Below are 17765 nucleotides of genomic sequence, written 5' to 3'. Positions count from 1 at the left end.
GTCCAGGGCTCCCAAGGCATCGGTGGCGGTGACCACGGGCCCCTACAGGGTTGAGCTTCCAAGCTCTGTACAGGTGGCCCCCAATAGAACCAGGGCAGTCGCCCCCTTGTGTTCTGGAGGAGGCACAAGCCCTCCTCCGGTCCTCCTGGGCATCCCAGCCAGGCATGAACCCCAGCCGGGTGCCACAACGTTCATTAGGCAATACAGTGTTACCTTTAAGACTTTACCTAAAGATTTTAGCTGCTGTCGCAGGGTGAAACCAAACGAGTTTAATTTTGCTAATTCATAACAAAGAGATTAAGGATGAAGAAGCAAGTCATGATACTGGGGAGTGTTTTGGGGAAGTTATTTGTCTTGCCTTAAAACTGGGGATGTGCATCTGTGAACTGAAACAAGAACAAGGAATTAGAAACACAGCAGTGATGGCAGAGAGTACTGTGATAATCTTGGAAGACAGACAAAGGTGAATGCAGGAAAACTAAGGCTTTTATTGTGGTATTTCTACAAATCAGAAAAAGTTGGGATGGTATGGAAAATGCAAATAAAAAGAACCCACAGTGATTATCAAGTTTGCAGACAGCATGAGCCCAAGATATTTCATGTCTTGTCTGGTCAACTTAATTTCATTTGTTAATATATGTCCATTCCTACATTTCAGGCCTGCAACACATTCCAAAAAAAGTTGGGACGGTAAGTTGGGATGTTCAACTTAGTCTTGCACCCTTGCCCTTTACACCCTGCAATTCCTCCAGATTCCTTGAATTGTTTAATGCACTGTAGAGGAAGAAATATTTTGAATGATGAATTTTGTTACGGGCAGCACGGTGGCGCAGTGGTAGCGCTGCTGCCTTGCAGTTAGGAGACCTGCATTCACTTCCTGGGTCCTCCCTGCGTGGAGTTTGCATGTTCTCCCTGTGTCTGCATGGGTTTCCTCTGGGTGCTCTGGTTTCCTCCCACAGTCCAAAGACATGCAGGTTAGGTGCATTGGCGATCCGAAATTGTCCCTAGTGTGTGCTTGGTGTGTGCCCTGCAGTGGGTTTGTGCCCTGCTCAGGGTTTGTTTCCTGCCTTGTGCCCTGTGTTGGCTGGGATTGGCTCCGGCAAACCCCCGTGACCCTGTAGTTATGATACAGTGGGTTGGATAATGGATGGATGGATGAATTTTGTTACCCATGAGAAGAAGACATGAGAAGAAGGCATTTAAGTAGAATATCATTTTGGAATACACCAACAAAAACATGATAGAGACAAGCATGCAGGAAAAATGCATGCTGTGACAAATTCTACGGTTGCTTCTTCTATCACATCATTATTCCCCGCTATGTAAAATATTTGCACAGTTCTCCGCAGCATCTGTCCAAGGTGGAAAACGCAACCCACTGTTTGTATTTGTTGATGAGCTCTTTTCTGACTTGCTTTAGTTCTGCCACACCATCTTGGTGACTGTAAGTCATTTTTTTCCCTTCCCACAGCACAGGAGCTAGTGGATATTTTTCGAATATGTGGCTTTTCAAGAAAAAATATTTTCAATTAAGGCCTCCAATTCATTTCCTGGGTTTGGGAAAGTTGATCCAAGAATCAACCTAACATCTGGCTGTCATCCTGAAGAGGACGGAGTGGGTGAATCCAAGACTAGAAAAAGTATTTTTGATGCAGTGAGAATTCTTTTCAGTCTGTCTGGAAATGTATTAAATCAAACATCTAGCCAAAATTGAGCAGAATATTCACTAGAACACATCCACCAAAATCACACCCTCTGAGTATGTTTACAGTTTAAGGAGCCATGCCCTCTCTGGAATTTTACCACTTCTTGGTCTGGCTGAAAATTGATCTAGGTTTAAAAGGATTTGGAAAAATTTTAACCTGTTCACACTTGAAGCCGGAGATAAATATCTTTTGATAAAACATGGGGAATTCCTCCTAATTATTGTTCCTTATGTGATCAATCTGGTAACTTAAATTACCCTTCATATGCACTTCATTATACCATCCATTGTTCCACATATCTTTAAATCCAGTTCACATGAGTCTATGCTTATTAACAATCCGTCAGTGGAAGGTGAGCAGGAAGACAAAATACATAAGATCTGAGACTCATCATGGGAGGAATCTGGGGTCCAATGCCTGGTGCGTTCAAAGGACTTAGGAGTATTCAGGCACCTTAATTGCTCCACCAATTCCATTGTCAGTGTCCCGCTATATCATAAAGACTCATTCAGGGACTGTGTGTTAGAAAGGGGGACTCGCTCAAGAGCACATTAGACATATCTTCTGATTTTATTATTGTTATCCATCTACCTGCGCACTTCCTTAACTCACTTATCCAGGGCAGGGTTGTGGGAGCATAGGGAGCATGGTAGGAACAAATCCTGGACAGGGCACCAGTTCTACACACATCCGTACCCACACCCACACCAAGGCCAGTTTAACAACATTAATTCACCTAACATGCATGTCTTTGGACAGTGGGAGGAAACCTAAGCACCCAGAGGAAGCCCTTGTGTTTAGTTGTTTGTTTGTTTTTGACAAGGAAACAATTTTATAAAATTATGAGCTTGTGCTCTAGTTTAGTTATTTTTAGAAGTTCTACTTATTTTGTAACAACCATTTCCAGTCAATGTGATCTGCACAGCTTTGGTATGTATTAGAAAATCAGACAAGGAGTTATGGGATGAACATGTAAATTCCACAGAAACAGTGACCAGACACTTATTTGATCCAAGAACTCTCATGTAGTGGTGAGCAGTACTAACCACTACAACACTATAGTGATCATATTAAAAACAAATTATAATAAAAAAATCAAAAATCAAAATCCATGGTGTACTGCCTTGAACTCATGCCATGAACCATCTTAGGTGATTGATCTGTATTGTAGTAACTGCTGGTGGCCAGCCATGAAGGTACTCAGATGCAGTGTCTTATCAGCCTAAGCTAAAAGGAGAACTTCCCCAGTCTCGGTCAAGCAGTTTTTAAACAATGCAAGTGGATTGCTTACTGGTGACATCAGATGAGCTATCTATTCTGCCTTCATCATCCTATGTAGGACTGGACCACAATGGGACAAATAAAAAACATTCCTGGCCTATCACAAAATCCCAAACTAATTCAAATCCCAAACCATCAACTCCGATTACACCATTATATAAAACAGTTCATTCATCAAATACCTATTATTATTAAGAAATTGTTAATGAGGTCATTAATTGTAATGTTTCTGCACATTAGCCTACGTTTGGGGTCTGAGACAGAAACCAGGTCTTCACCATTGTAATGTGGAGAGGCCAACAGAGTACATTAGACTCATCCCATGGCAAAATATAAAATGTATAAAAAAGGTACTGCACTGTCCTTACACTCTTTACAATTGAATCTGATAAAAGCCAGAAGTGATTCCACTCCGTTGGGCCCTTGAGAAAGGCCCTTAACCAGCAATTGCCCCATCCTACGTACAAAGACCTGCAAGCAGGTCCTCCAACATATAGGGAAAAACTTGGGGGTTGGTGGCAGGGTTGGCACTCTAACCACTGTATAAAAACACCTCTCACTGTTCCATTCCAGTCAAACTAGTCTGGTGCTGCACTCAGGTCCTAATTTGGGATCCTGAGGGGGTTTGTCATGTGGTGGATGCAGCAATGCTCTGTATCATTGCATCCTCTCCTTTAGGGACCATTTAGCAAATGATTACACAGTACTTAGGAATATATACAGCCACTGCACAAGAGTAATGGAGAAGGCAAGCAGGTGGCGACTTAGAGTGCATAGATGACAACAGCAGGATTCTCAGTTAAACACGCACACTCACACAGGCAACTTGCTAAGTGTTTTTTTTTTTTAAATAAGAAATGTGCATTATAATGAGAAAGTGCTTCGGATAACAAATTTGTTGTATAAAAAAATTAACAACTGTTTTAGCAGTAACTATCTATTTTAAAGAAGCAGACTGATTTGGTTAAATCTCAGTACTGCAAATGCTGAGCCAGTATGAATCAGCATCTGTTAGTAGCATTGAACTACAGTACTGTATGTGCATTTCGAGTATGTAGACAGGATCACTGTGAAACAAAGTATAGGAATTTTGGAAAAAATATTGTTTTTAAATAAATTCATCTTTAGAAAGTGGCAAAAAGAGGACATTGCCCACTTCTATCACAACTTAAAATGAAAAAAGTCAAAGTTACATTTACATGATTTATATGAAACATTTCAGGATTTGAATACAAGTTTTATGAAAATTATGACTTTAGGGCCAAACCCAAGCATAAGAAGTGTGGGCCACAAGAGCAGTTAAAGGTTATCTATGAATTTAACAGCATGTCTTCAGACTGGGAAAGCATGAGGGTGCAGACATTAGCACTGCTGCCTCGTGAATCTAGCATCTTGGGTTTGAATCCTGTTCCAGGTCTCTTTTGCTGTGAAGTTTACACATTCTCAGAATCTCCATAGGGGGTGTGATCCTGATATCTTAGTTTTCCTAACACATCTTGATAGACGTTGGTGTCGGATTAATTACCAGTTCTAAATTGGCCCGGTGTTGATGTGTGTATAAAAGGACCCCCTGAATAAACTACTCGCCCCTCCAGGACTGGTTTCTGACTTGTTCCAGTTTTGGCAAGACTGAGATTAAACTAGTTTGGGAATGCTGTTAAATGATGTTATGAGGGGAGAATCCCATGTGAATAGAGGAACTCCCAACTGGGAATTAAATTATGGCCTGTGTTGTTTATTGGATGTTTTCCGTCTATTCAGGTCATTCCCTGGTTTGTTTATTAAATGATTTAAATATGAGAAAAGCTCTGTATAAATGAAATGTGTTATTCTGATTATGTACTGTTTATCACCCATTTGATTTTTAGATGTAGTGTAAGGAGATGTCCTCTAGCTTCAGTATGGTTTCTTTACTTTCCCTCTTGACTTTGGCAGGCCCTTCTCCTTCTTTTACTCTGTTATATTGGTGCCATTTCTTTTTTTTTACATGACTTGACTTTTTGTTTAACATAGAATTCCCACAGGGACAGGTACAATTGAAGGATGCTGTTTTTGCATAGCGTGGTATCTATGACATATGTCAGAGATTCAAACAGTTCATAGTAGTTTTAAACAAATTGTAATTGCATGAGGTGATCACCTCGCAGCAAGTTACCGGTTTGGCAGGTTCTTCCACTGTCTGATTGCTAGGTAGTGCCTGATGACTGGTGTGTGTGTGAGGCATGGCAAGACGTCAGGGGTGTGCAGTTGCAGAGTTTCTGGTCACTCAGTGATGATGAAACTTGGAGATAAGGCCAGCCAAACCTGCTACTCCTGCATTTGAAATATGATGGTGCAGCAAGCAGAGACTGGCCACAGGTCAGTTGTGGGCCTGTGTTTGAACTCTCTACTTTCTAATGGCATTTTAGCCATCTGAATCTAAGACATACTCATGTCTGGCCCTGTTAACTGCTTGCTTGCCGGACAAGTCCTTACAGTCAACATGTTGTGGCTCTCACCTTCTTTTCTGTTTGGAAATAACTTTTTATGTTTCTCTCTCTCTCTTTGTCTTTCTCTCTCTCCATATACAGAACAGTATACTGTATATTTTTGTGACAATTCATATTGCGCACCGTCCCCTAGCACAGCTTCAGCCACACAGAAAACACTGTCTTTATACAGCACTCTAATGTAAAAGAAGCACAGCCTCAGAATGGCAGTTGTCGCATACTGCATAAAGCAGTCATACACTTTACTGCAAGTCTTTAAAGCCAGTTCACTCACCTTTTGTCCTGTGTAGACTGCCTCTGCTGCACCTCTTGATCTATAATTGAGTTCTCTCATAGAGGGGCAGCTATGAGTTCTTTTAAACTCAAGAACTGGAGTTGCTGTAATGGAGACAACTAGGAAGTTGTCCATTTTGCTGTGCATTTGAAATAACGCAATATTGTTGAATAAAGGTTGAGTGCTGTTCCTGCAAATGCCAAAATAAAAGTTTTTTTCACTCAGTCCCCTCCTGCCTGTCTTTTGCAGCTCAGACATGACAATATATATACAGTAGCTCTGTGTGGTACTCATTGGTGCTGACCTAATAGATTTAGGCTCTTTTAAATCCTTCATAGCTCTTCTCCACTGCTCCAGTTTCCTTTCCACAATATTATTAGTGGTGCCACCTTGCTCGATGTCATCTGCAAACAGCATATACCATGGGGCTATCCCCCTAACAATAAAATCTATTACAGTACAGGTACGGATCTAATGATGATCCTTCATGTAACCCAACTTTTAACTGTTACTTCTGTAATTCCAACACTATTTCTCTTTTTTATGTGGGCACTCTCGTATATATCCTTTAACTACCCTTATATACTATTCTGGTATTCCCTTCTCTCTCATACATCTCCTCATTTCTTATCAGGAAAGTCTAACATATGCCTCACTGTAAAACCCATGTCATGTTGTCAGGGCCGGATTTATATGAAAAGAGGCCCTAGGCTATTCCACTTATGAGGCCCTTTCACCTTCCATTTTTAAGTTTGTAAATTACATGAGAGACAAAAAAATTTTGCTAACAATTTGAATGTAGGCCCCTCTTGATCTTGAGGCCCTAGGCTGAAGCCTAGTTAGCCTATAGGAAAATCCGGCCCTGCATGTTGTCCTGTTCTAACATTACGTCACAAGTCAAACCATTTTAAAGAGTGAATTCCACTCATCTCTCCCTTTAATTTTGTCCCGGTGTCAGTAAAAACATTTGATGCCGTTGTCAAAACAATGCATATTGAGCTTTCTGCATGACCATTTATGGGAAGAGTAAACTCCGGATCGATGTCACCACTATTATATTACACAAAAGTTAATATTAATGAGCAGACTTCCTCACAGTGTCACCATGACTCAGGAAAAAATTCTGAATATGCATTGAAAATGAACCAAATCTCGCAAAAATCAGACTTCCATTTATTGTTCGCTTGCAGTCATTTAAATAATTTAGAATCCTATTTTGTGTATATACATGTGCAAAAAAATTAAAAAAAGAATAATTTCTACTTTTGGAAACAAAGGTGTGCGCATACTTTTGACATGTGACTCCTCGGCAACAAATGACTCCGTCTTATGCATCGCGCAGTCGGTCCTGTCGAAACCATTTGTGCTGCGAAAACGCCTGCCCTACTATTGTGACTCGCGTGAGATCTGCGCAGCCGCGGCTACTTTCGATGACACCACTTGACACGCATCCCTTCACGGGAGCTTCATCCCTAAGGAAAATGGTGTTTAGTTTATTTCGTATGAACATCTAGTATAGTAAAATATACTAGCAATGAATTTATCGGACTATGAGCTGCGCAGAACATTTAGTACAGTAACATATACTGGCAATACATTTAACGGACTATGAGCTGCGCAGAGTGTGACGTCACCGTACAGGAGGCGTTTTTTAAAGACTAGAAATCGACATATCCCTCCCCTACATAGTTAAGGGAGGAGTTCCACCCCTTTCAAGTAAAGTCCCTTAAAAGCGGGCGACGATAGCAGCTGGTTGGGTGGTGTATATACGGCTCTTAAGGCTTCTTCTTCCATCCCTTTTTATTTAAGGTTTCACGTAACAATAAGGCAAGATGGTTAGAGAGATCAAAAATATGGTAAGTTGGATAAGTTTATATTTGAATGGCCGCGGGTTGTTGCAACGTACGAAACATTGATAAAGTTTTCATTTTTTTAATTTCACCTACAAACTTGTTTGCCCTTGATTACATCAAACGTACGTATTTGTATATCATATTACGAATCACGCAGATTCCTGCTCCCGTGAACTGCGCTGGGTGCCGGTTACACGATCGACTCGACTAAAGTGCGAAATGCAGTATCCACGCGCTGGGTGAATTGCGTTTGGGTAGAAGTAAGTGGAATTAATGGGTAATTAACTAAAAGTGTGCAGCTTAAATTTAGAAAAAGTCGAACAGACTGAATGGCGAGAGTTTTAATCTTTTTTTCTTTCATTCGCACAGAGGTGATGCGGCGTCAGAGAAGCCTACCTCCTGGCTGTTCTCTTAACAGCAACGCATTGGCGCTTTTTTATCTACTCACTGGGTGGCGGGCTGGAGCCTATCTGAGCGCGCCGAACTCGGCCACTCGCGCTCGCACCCGCCACTGGCGGACACGCGCTGCTGTCACGTGGAATATTTTTCTGCTAATTTCACAAATTCTGTCTTCATTTTGACCTTCGGATGTAATCTTACAGTGTCGTTTTTATCACACCCTTGATCGTTTGGGTTGTGTAGAAATATACGTCACGGTGTGTTAAAAGTCTTAACACAGGCGGCAATTGAGTGCAAATTTCAATCCGTTTCAATAAGGGATCCGCCCTAATTGCCATATGTCTTAAAGTTGTATAACGAGTGTCGAGGAATCATTCGGCGGTGGCAAGTCAACAGTCAGTTATTTTGTTGGTCATATTTTTTCAGGATCTTCGGGCAACTGTGCGCTGCGGGGAACGGATTAGGAAAGACCGCAAACAACTCGGAACAGGGAGAAGCTTCATATAAAGTAATTCATAAGTGACACCCATGCAACAGTTTACTAGCGACATTGACCTCAAACATTAAGTGGCAGCAGGTTTTATGGTGAAACTAATTAATTTTTGATCATATATTTATAAATGCATACGTCCCAAAATCATTTGGTTTGCTTTAATGAGGGATTTTTTGAAAAAAAAAAAAAAAGTAAATGATACCAATGGTCTGGCCTGTTACATGGAAAAAGTCAAAAGAAAGTAACAAAACCTCATGCTTCTTGCAAAATTCTTTTGCCGCAAAGATAATTAAGTTTCAAATTACAGTCTAGTTATCGATTCATCATGTGTGTTAAGGAAAAAACTGAAAAGTGACAAGACTTAATTTAAATCTGTACATCTTCAGTAGTGCTCTTTGTTTTATAGTTTGATATTTCCCTAGCCTTCTGCTTATGCTTCTGTGTACTTTTTATACAGTATTCCTTATGGTACTGTTGCATAAAGTGTGGTTTTTTTTTTTTGTATAAGCCACCCTAATTCAAGGTGTTCACAAAAAATGTAATAACGATTTACTTCACAGAAGTAATAAACAAAAATAGTTGTATCAGATAATTTTGAAATATTAAAAATGTGTGCTTCAGTTTGAGTCTAAATGTTTTCATTATTTAATAGAAATTTTCATTTTTTTTAACCCTCTGATAGAGATCCATAGATAGCTATATCCCAATTTCTAAAGGATCCAAAAAATTAACATCATAATCGCTAACCTTGAAATAGTCTTAAAACAATTCCCTATATGTTTGTTTGAAATTTGTCATTTTTATCATTCAGGATAGTGGCTGTTAGAGGGCTTGAACCACTGGTAAAGAATAGCATATCAAAAATCTCATTTGTGATCAGCATCCATGAAATATTATAAAATGACAATTCATGTACCTGTATCCTCATTCTTTTGAAGTTGTATGAAAACGTTGACCCCTTCTACCCCATTAGTAGGTAAACACCAGGGATTATTGATGCAGCATGCGCAACTTCAAGTTCTTGTAATCGTTTTCACTAAGGATGTCTGTTTTACTTTTTATCATAACAATGTAATTTCTTGCATGAAATATGGTCCAGAATTCATCTAAAAATGAGTTTAGTTTTTTAAGATCTAGAGAGCAAAAGTTGGGAATGGAAAACCCCAAAAAGCCTGTTTTACATAAGTCATCAGAATTGAACGGTATATCACAAGTGGGTGAGTCGGGAGGTGCTAAACCAAACCAAAAAAAAAAACCCTGGAGTGGATTAGAAGCATTCATCGGCAATTTATGTGAACACAATAACATTTGTATTGCTGTTGGTATACAATAAAGATATTAAAAAAAAAAAAGTGGATCTTGTCACCTGTACGGGCATGTGTTTTTTAAATAAGGTCACCTTTTTTATTTATTTTAATAAGCCCATTAATCTTATAGGGTCAAAGCAGGGGGATCATGTTAATTTAAAATTGTTACCGGCTCCTCTGTCTGTAATTATGTTTTAATGTACATGTAACTGTTATGCTCAGTCTGGTTTGTCGTTTTCATCAGTATTTTTAAAATCATATTCTCATTATCAGCATATTCTGCTTCAGGGTTGAGGGAGCAAGAGCCCACTCTGCCAACATTGATTGCTAAGAAGGAATTAACCCTGGATACAGTGTCAGTCTTCAGAAATATAGATATACTGTATCTCCACTTTTACTCTGAAATGCATGTCTTTTTGATGTGGAAGTAAAAACTGGGAAGGCCACACACACGGTGAGAATCAGAATCACTTTTATTCATTCGCCAGTACTTAATGTACAGGAATTTGACTTAGTAGATTTGAGTTGCTTATAACAGAACACATCACATACAAATAGCATTCATTAAAAAGAAAAATTGCAAAGAATGTGCAGATTCGCACAAAAAAGTACCTGGCACAAGAGTCAAGTTTTGGGCCCTAGATCCCAGAAATAGAAGTACTAACATATGCACCACTGACCCACCAGGAATTCAATGTGGTTTTCTTTTCTTTCTCCTGTCCAATTAGTGGTGCATGAACAGGAGCTTTTAATTAAACAGAGGGTAGGAGCCACCCCTGGACGAGGCATGCCAGTACATGGCAGAGCACACTTTCAGCTCCTGCAGTTCCAGTTAACAAAAGATGCATGGTTTTGGGAGGTGTGCAGAAAACGGGAGTGTTGGGAACAGAAACCCATACTTAATGGGCATCTTCAGGATTTGCACAATGCTGTAGCATTTTGCAAAATTCTAATAATCATTTGAGGCAAAATGTGGATTATGTTGCTGTGCAAGATGGTTCTTCCCTTCCCGATTGAAAATTTATCCAATGTAAAGCAGTCATGATTGCTGTGCTTTGTTTGAATGCCAAGTGGCTGAACTTTTGTGGAACGGTAAATTAGTAACATTAAATTTGCTTCATACTAGGATGGTGGAACACTCCCTGCAAATAAAACCACATGGTTTTAGCTATAAAGCTGTTAAAATGTGAAAGAGACTGTTAAACTGTTTATTTTTTAAGCCATTTAGCATACACTAATAAATGGCTCAAATTCAAGTTGTATTATATCTTAAAAAAATAAAACCCAAAACACTAAATATTAACATCAGCTGGACCCAGTTTTGAAACATGAATTGCCTTGCGTTGGACCCATGCTACCTCTTTGGAGTAGGTTTCATTTATATTTGTATATGATATGATCATGTGTCTGCGAGTATACAGGCAGATTTAGATATAGTGAAAATGTTACTGTTATCTGTACTGTACCCTTTGTACTGCATATAAACTGCACCATAGACTCCAACATACATCCATCCATCCATTATCCAACTCGCTGTATCCTAACTACAGGGTCACGGGGATCTGCTGGAGCCAATCCCAGTCAACAGGGCGGAAGGCAGGAAACAAACCCTGCCAGCCCACCACAGGGCGCGCCCACACACGCACACACTAGAGACAATTTAGAATCGCTAATGCACCTAACCAGCATGTCTTTGGACTGTGGGAGGAAACCCACGCAGACTCGGGGAGAACACTCAAACTCCACACAGGGAGGACCCAGGAAGTAAACTCAGGTCTCCTAACTGCAAGGCAAGACTCCAACATGTATTTCTACTAATACTTAAACAAGCATATTCATAGGTTAAATTTAAAAAAATTGGCTCTGTGTAAGTATGGATGTCATGCAATGTACTGGCATTCTAGAGTTGATTGTTTTCGGTGCAATATGATGACCGCTGCAATCACTAATTGGATGAAGCAGAGTTCAAGACTGGAATTGATGGGAACTATTTAATAGTGTTTGTTTGCTACATTCTATTGCATGTATTGCTTTCTTTGTGTGAGGATATCCAGTTGTAACACTAGGTATCCAATTGGTTAATTTTAAATGGTGCCTTGTTGAGAACAGTGATTGAAATGCTAGAGGTTGCATCGATCTTCATAGAATACTGGATTAGTTTGCACAATTACAAGGCTTTTTACATTGCAGCAGCCTACTTGGATTAGATGTAAACTTGTGTAGATTTTTTTTAAATGTACAAATAAATATATTTCCAAATGTGTTTTCTTTACAGACTGAATTTCAGAATGAACTGAAGAATGCTACAGATAAGCTTGTAGTCATTGATTTCTCAGCGACGTGGTGTGGTCCCTGTAGACAAATAGCGCCATTTTATGACGTGAGTGAAGGCTTTCCAGCCAGATTTTATCCATCTAATGTAACAAATGATTTTATAATTTGCCAAGTGCAGTCTTGTAATCTTCATACAGGAATGCAAAATAAATCCATGTCTATAGTAAGTCTCACCACAATTTTGTATACAGTGCAATACAAAATGGAATATAAGACCAATTAGTATATGATTAAGTTTAATTTGCTATTTTTTTATTTAAATGTCCAGCTGTCTTAAACTTTTTTTTTTTTTGCTATGTTCACAGAGTCTTCCTGGCCAATACCCGGATGTAGTGTTTCTTAAAGTTGATGTGGATGAGGCTGAGGTGAGTACCGCTTCAGTTACATTTTTGTAGTCCTTATCTGGTTGGTCTTTTTATATGCCCTTCTTTAAATGAATATCTTAAGGAGAGAAAAAGCATAATGAGAATGTCGGGCCACTGCAACAGTAGTGGTTTTTTAGATTCTGTATGATCTGTAAGCTCCATTCTTCTAGATTAATTGTCTTGTTCTTGAGTTATCCATAGCCCTCTTCTGACATCTAGACAAGTCTTCCTTTCCTCTTCCTTCCCCTAAATGTTCTTCTGCCTGATATAGTGTGCTTTTTCATTAGTTCGACCTACAGTATGTGCAAGCTTTTAGGTCAATTCAAATTAAAAGATGAGACACGTGATTTGCTTGTTGAGGTGTGTTCTTCCAAAGGCTCTGCACTCTTTGTAGTGACATGAAAATGCACATGTTTGTGATTGTAGCGTTTTTGCATGGCAGATATTGTTTGTGTAACTGTAAGAGATACTAGCTTTTTTCTTTTTAACGTTTTGATGTAGTGACCCTCATGTTAAATTACTAAACAAAACCAGTATTCCAAATTTATAGGCAAAAATCTGTTTATACTGTTTTTACCTACTGCATTGTAATTGTAAATAGGAAGTTGATTTTTGGTGGTAGGGGGTGTCAGCCGATAGGGTGAAGTGCAAAGGGCACAACAAGAGTTATAAAAGCTGGTATGGCATTATGCAGGCTGCACCTTATCAGAAGGGTCATCATTATTCATTAAAACGTTACTTCTTTAGAAAAGATTTGTTAGCTAAAGAATTCTGGGTGATGACATAGTTGTATGTTAGCTTGAAATGTAGCCATGCACAGTTTTGTAGTATATTTATGGGAGTTGTTTTATATTAGTTATACTAACACAAGATAAAATTTTAACATAGGATGCTTTTACTTTTTATTTTACTTATTTATATTTGTTTATTTATTGTGTGTTTTTTGTTTTATGTTCACTATCTGCGGGGGCACATGCAAGCAAGCATTTCATTGTACATGGTACTTGTACACATGACAATCAAGAATTTAATTTTAAATGTACAAATCTTGATTTTCTTAAACCTTGCAAATGATTTTCTATTATTGTAATTGTGGATTCAAGGTTGACTGTATGACAAGCTGTGGGTCCATGATGTAGAAATTAGTATTACATACAGTAATCCCTCCTCCATCGCGGGGGTTGCGTTCCAGAGCCACCCGCGAAATAGGAAAATCCGCGAAGTAGAAACCATATGTTTATATGGTTATTTTTAGAATGTCATGCTTGGGTCACAGATTTGCGCAGAAACAAGGAGGTTGTAGAGAGACAGGAAGTTATTCAAACACTGCAAACAAACATTTGTCTCTTTTTAAAGTTTAAACTGTGCTCCATGACAAGACAGAGATGACAGTTCTGTCTCACAATTAAAAGAATGCAAACATATCTTCCTTTTCAAAGGAGTGCAAAGCAAGCAGTCAAAAAAAAAATCAATACGGCTTTTTGGCTTTTAAGTATGCGAAGCACCGCCGGTACAAAGCTGTTGAAGGCGGCAGCTCACACCCCCTCTGTCAGGAGCAGGAAGAGACAGAGAGAGAGAGATAGCGAGAGACAGATAAAAAAAATCAATACGTGCCCTTTGAGCTTTTAAGTATGCGAAGCTCCGTGCAGCCTGTCCTTCAGGAAGCAGCTGCACACAGCCCCCCTGCTCACACCCCCCTACGTCAGCGCAAGAGAGAGAGAGAGAGAGAGAAAGTAAGCTGGATAGCTTCTCAGCCATCTGCCAATAGCGTCCCTTGTATGAAATCAACTGGGCAAACCAACTGAGGAAGCATGTACCAGAAATTAAAAGACCCATTGTCCTCAGAAATCCGCAAAGCAGCGAAAAATCCGCGATATATATTTAAATATGCTTACATATAAAATCCGCGATGGAGTGAAGCCGCGAAAGGCGAAGCGCGATATAGCGAGGGATCACTGTATACATAAAGGAAATATTAGGACAGTTCTAAGCTATTTAAAGTTTGTAACAGTAAAAATTAATTATGCAGAAGCAGGAGGGAAAAAAAATGCTGTTTGCACGGTTGGTGGTTCAGAACGTATGCAGAGTTCATAAAGCAGGGAAAGGAAAATGGTAGAGGAGCTGGAGTAGGACCATCTTTCCCCAGAATTGCCTGCCATTGACTTCACAATTACATTGAGGAAGACCCCCTAGAGTTTTACCCTGTCTATTAAACCAAAGCTAGGATTGCCAACCTTGTGTGCTGTAAGCACATCTATATTTTCTACTTTTTAAGGAATATGTACACTGGCCCCTTAAAATGACAAAATTGCCAAAAAGTATTCCACTTCAGACCAGTGTTATCTGGCTTTTGGTCAACAAAAGATTTGTGTTCTGTGTTTGTTTTTATGGGCTGTGGCTTGCTCTGCTTTGACAAAAGCTGTGGCCATGACAAGGCGGGCTGTTGTAGATTGTCCAGATTGTCCTGGTGTGTAGCACCTCCTGTGTCAAATCATTAAACTGTATTGCAGGTGTAAGAAAATAAAATTAGAAAGCTTAAATATGCTGTTAGAAGTTTACATTTTGTTCCATATTTTGTCACTGTTCTCTTATTACTATAGAATTTATATTCCTTTGGTTTGTGCAAAATTTAGCAGTGGCAACCTTCACCCAATTCATGAACCTCTGGGCAGCACTGGGAGAAAGGCAGGAACCGCACTTGGATAGACGTCAGTCTGTCAGAACACAAACGCTCCCATAGGAAAAAGAGAATTGTTTAAATTTTTGTATGTATTTAATGCAAAACGTAAATAAAAGTGTTGTCGGATTTGTTTCTTTATGTTAGAATCTCTTGTTAACCGAGCCTGATGTGTCTTTTGGGATACGAGGACAGATAACATAATTTAAATGTTAAAGAATACAGTGGTGGTGAAAGTGTGTGTGTGTGTGTGAACATCCTTCACCACCGGGCTATTGAAACACAAATCGCAGAATTAATCAACATCAATACTCCAGGCTTTGAGCCAAGCCTTTTTTACATTATCAGTGCACCTGTCTTTTATGTTTATAGCTACATCCCGCTCACCACCGTATGATTTGTTTTACAAATAAATTAACATACGTAAATGAACCTGGTTTTATGCTTTAAAATTTGAATATGCAGATTACTTTGACGTCTCCATCTAATGTAAGACGATTCATAGTTCAAAACATTGAAACTGGACCCAGTTCTTTGATTAAAATCTCACATTCTCATTTAACAAATACTTTGTAGTTTCTTCAAATTATTAGAGACAATAAGTAAAATGAGTGATACATGTTTTAATCAAGTTTAATTTTGTGTTTTTAGGATGTTGCCCAAAACTGTGAAATCAGTGCCATGCCTACATTTGTTTTCTTTAGAAATGGAAGTAAGGTAAGATTTCCCCCACCCCCAATTCTCTTCAATTAGAAGTATTCCATTTAGTGGATCTAATTCTATATTATAAATATTGCTATGATGAACAGTGTTACGTTTCCCATAAGTAAAATGTTAACCTACAGCAAATATTAAGAAATGCGTCAAATACTGTAATCTTAGAACTAATGATGATGTGACTGAGGTCCCAGTGAATTTCCAAACCTCCACAATCCAAAACTGGGCAAGGCAGGTTAATAGATGGATATAGTGCTGCAAGTCTTTATACCACGAGGTGGCACTGCATGTTTCATATGCCTTAGTGACCCAAGCATTTCCCAGAATTTCTACTGGATTAGAAATGTTTTAAACTTTATAACTGAAAGCGATTTATACATGCATGTGATCAAATTTCACTCTTCCTGTTCCATCCCATAAGTCAAATATTTGCAGCAGATGGAGACACTAGTGCACAGCGAGGCACTCTCCTCCACTCATTCTCGCATCAGGGATACCTGGGGGGGAACATCCCACATGAAAATGTAGATGAAGTTAAATCTGAGGAAACACTGCACTCCTATGAATGTTTAAGTTGAGGGCTTTCTGGATTATATACTTTTTGAACTGTTTTGTTTTGTTTTGTTTTGCACAGGTGGATTCTTTTTCTGGAGCAAATTCTGAAAACCTAGTAAAATATATTGTGAAACACAAAACTCAGTAATACCAGTGAGAGAACTTCTGTGGGGAGGAAAAAGAAAATTGTTTAAATTTTTGTATGTATTTGATGCAAAACATAAATAAAAGTGTTATCGGACTTGTTTCTTTATGTATTTATGTACAGACTAGCAAAATACCCGCGCTTCGCAGCGGAGAAGTAGTGTGTTAAAGAGGTTATGTAAACATGTATATACATAAACATATATACTTACCTACATATACACATCTACATATATACATATATACACATCCACATATATACATATATCAACATATATATACACATACATATACACACATATATACACATACATACATATATATATACATATCTACATACATACACATCTATCTATCTATCTATATCTGTATCTATCTATATATACATCCCCGTGCTTTGCAGCGGCGAAGTACTGCTTTTAAATTTTTATTAAGAAGAAAAGAAAACCTTTTAAAATTGAGGTAAAATATACCAATAACAGTTTGTTAAGGATCTGTTTTTTTGTGAAGCTGAATTCACACAGCCTCTCCGCTGTTTTATAAACGAACGTCATATAAGGTCTTCCTTTTTCGTTGCTTTGCCAACGGAAGCATCCTTTTTATTTAATCCTGTTTTTACGATTGTTCTGTTTGTATATCACGTTGTCAGTTCAGCACTCCGGTTGTAATATGACCAAGCTGTGCAAGCACACTCTTGAGAATGCAACTTATAGTTGTACAGGAGACAAGCAATCTTGCCTCAAATCAAAGGTCTATGAACTTAATTTAAACTTTAGGTTTACACGGTGCTTTCTTTCCAAAGTACCTGCACTCATGAATATGTCTGTATGCGTCAGTCGCTGAAATCCCCACGGTTCGCATCGGCGAAGTTCTGCTTTTAATTTTTATTAAGAAGAAAAGAAAACCTTTTAAAATTGAGGTAAAATATACCAATAACAGTTTGTTAAGGATCTGTTTTTTTTGTGAAGCTGCCTTCACTCGAGTGATCACTTCGAGCTTTAAGCCTCAGAAATCACCCCGTAAATGCACACGTTTAATTGCACATCTGTTAATATGTATGCTTGCAAAGTATTAAAAGACACTCAACAGTTACACAGTATTAAAAGACACTCAACAATTAATGTCATTTACCTTCGTTCCCCGCATTTGACTCGTGCTGTAAATCTCTTCC

General features: G+C 38.8%; 1 protein-coding gene across 1 annotated transcript; it reads left to right on the top strand.

The window, feature by feature from the left end:
* The first annotated feature begins 7440 nt into the window (after positions 1-7440).
* On the top strand, positions 7441-16691 carry LOC114654318 (thioredoxin-like). The gene is made up of 5 exons (XM_028804784.2): positions 7441-7606; positions 12078-12182; positions 12442-12501; positions 15830-15895; positions 16530-16691. The coding sequence occupies exons 1-5, from the start codon at positions 7583-7585 to the stop codon at positions 16596-16598; spliced, it is 324 nt and encodes a 107-aa protein (XP_028660617.1). The 5' UTR covers positions 7441-7582; the 3' UTR covers positions 16599-16691.
* The last annotated feature ends 1074 nt before the right edge of the window (positions 16692-17765 follow it).

Source organism: Erpetoichthys calabaricus, chromosome 7 (genome assembly GCF_900747795.2).
Source record: "Erpetoichthys calabaricus chromosome 7, fErpCal1.3, whole genome shotgun sequence".
NCBI classification, from domain to species: Eukaryota; Metazoa; Chordata; class Cladistia; order Polypteriformes; family Polypteridae; genus Erpetoichthys; species Erpetoichthys calabaricus.
This window is presented reverse-complemented; position numbering and strand designations above follow the sequence as displayed.

What these genes read in the sequence shown, in the direction of transcription:
- LOC114654318 (XM_028804784.2), top strand. Translation starts at nt 7,583, where the DNA reads ATGGTTAGAGAGATCAAAAATATG. An exon ending in TTAGAGAGATCAAAAATATG is followed by an intron (nt 7,607 to 12,077) that starts GTAAGTTGGATA and finishes TTTTCTTTACAG; the next exon opens with ACTGAATTTCAGAATGAACT. An exon ending in TTGATGTGGATGAGGCTGAG is followed by an intron (nt 12,502 to 15,829) that starts GTGAGTACCGCT and finishes TTGTGTTTTTAG; the next exon opens with GATGTTGCCCAAAACTGTGA.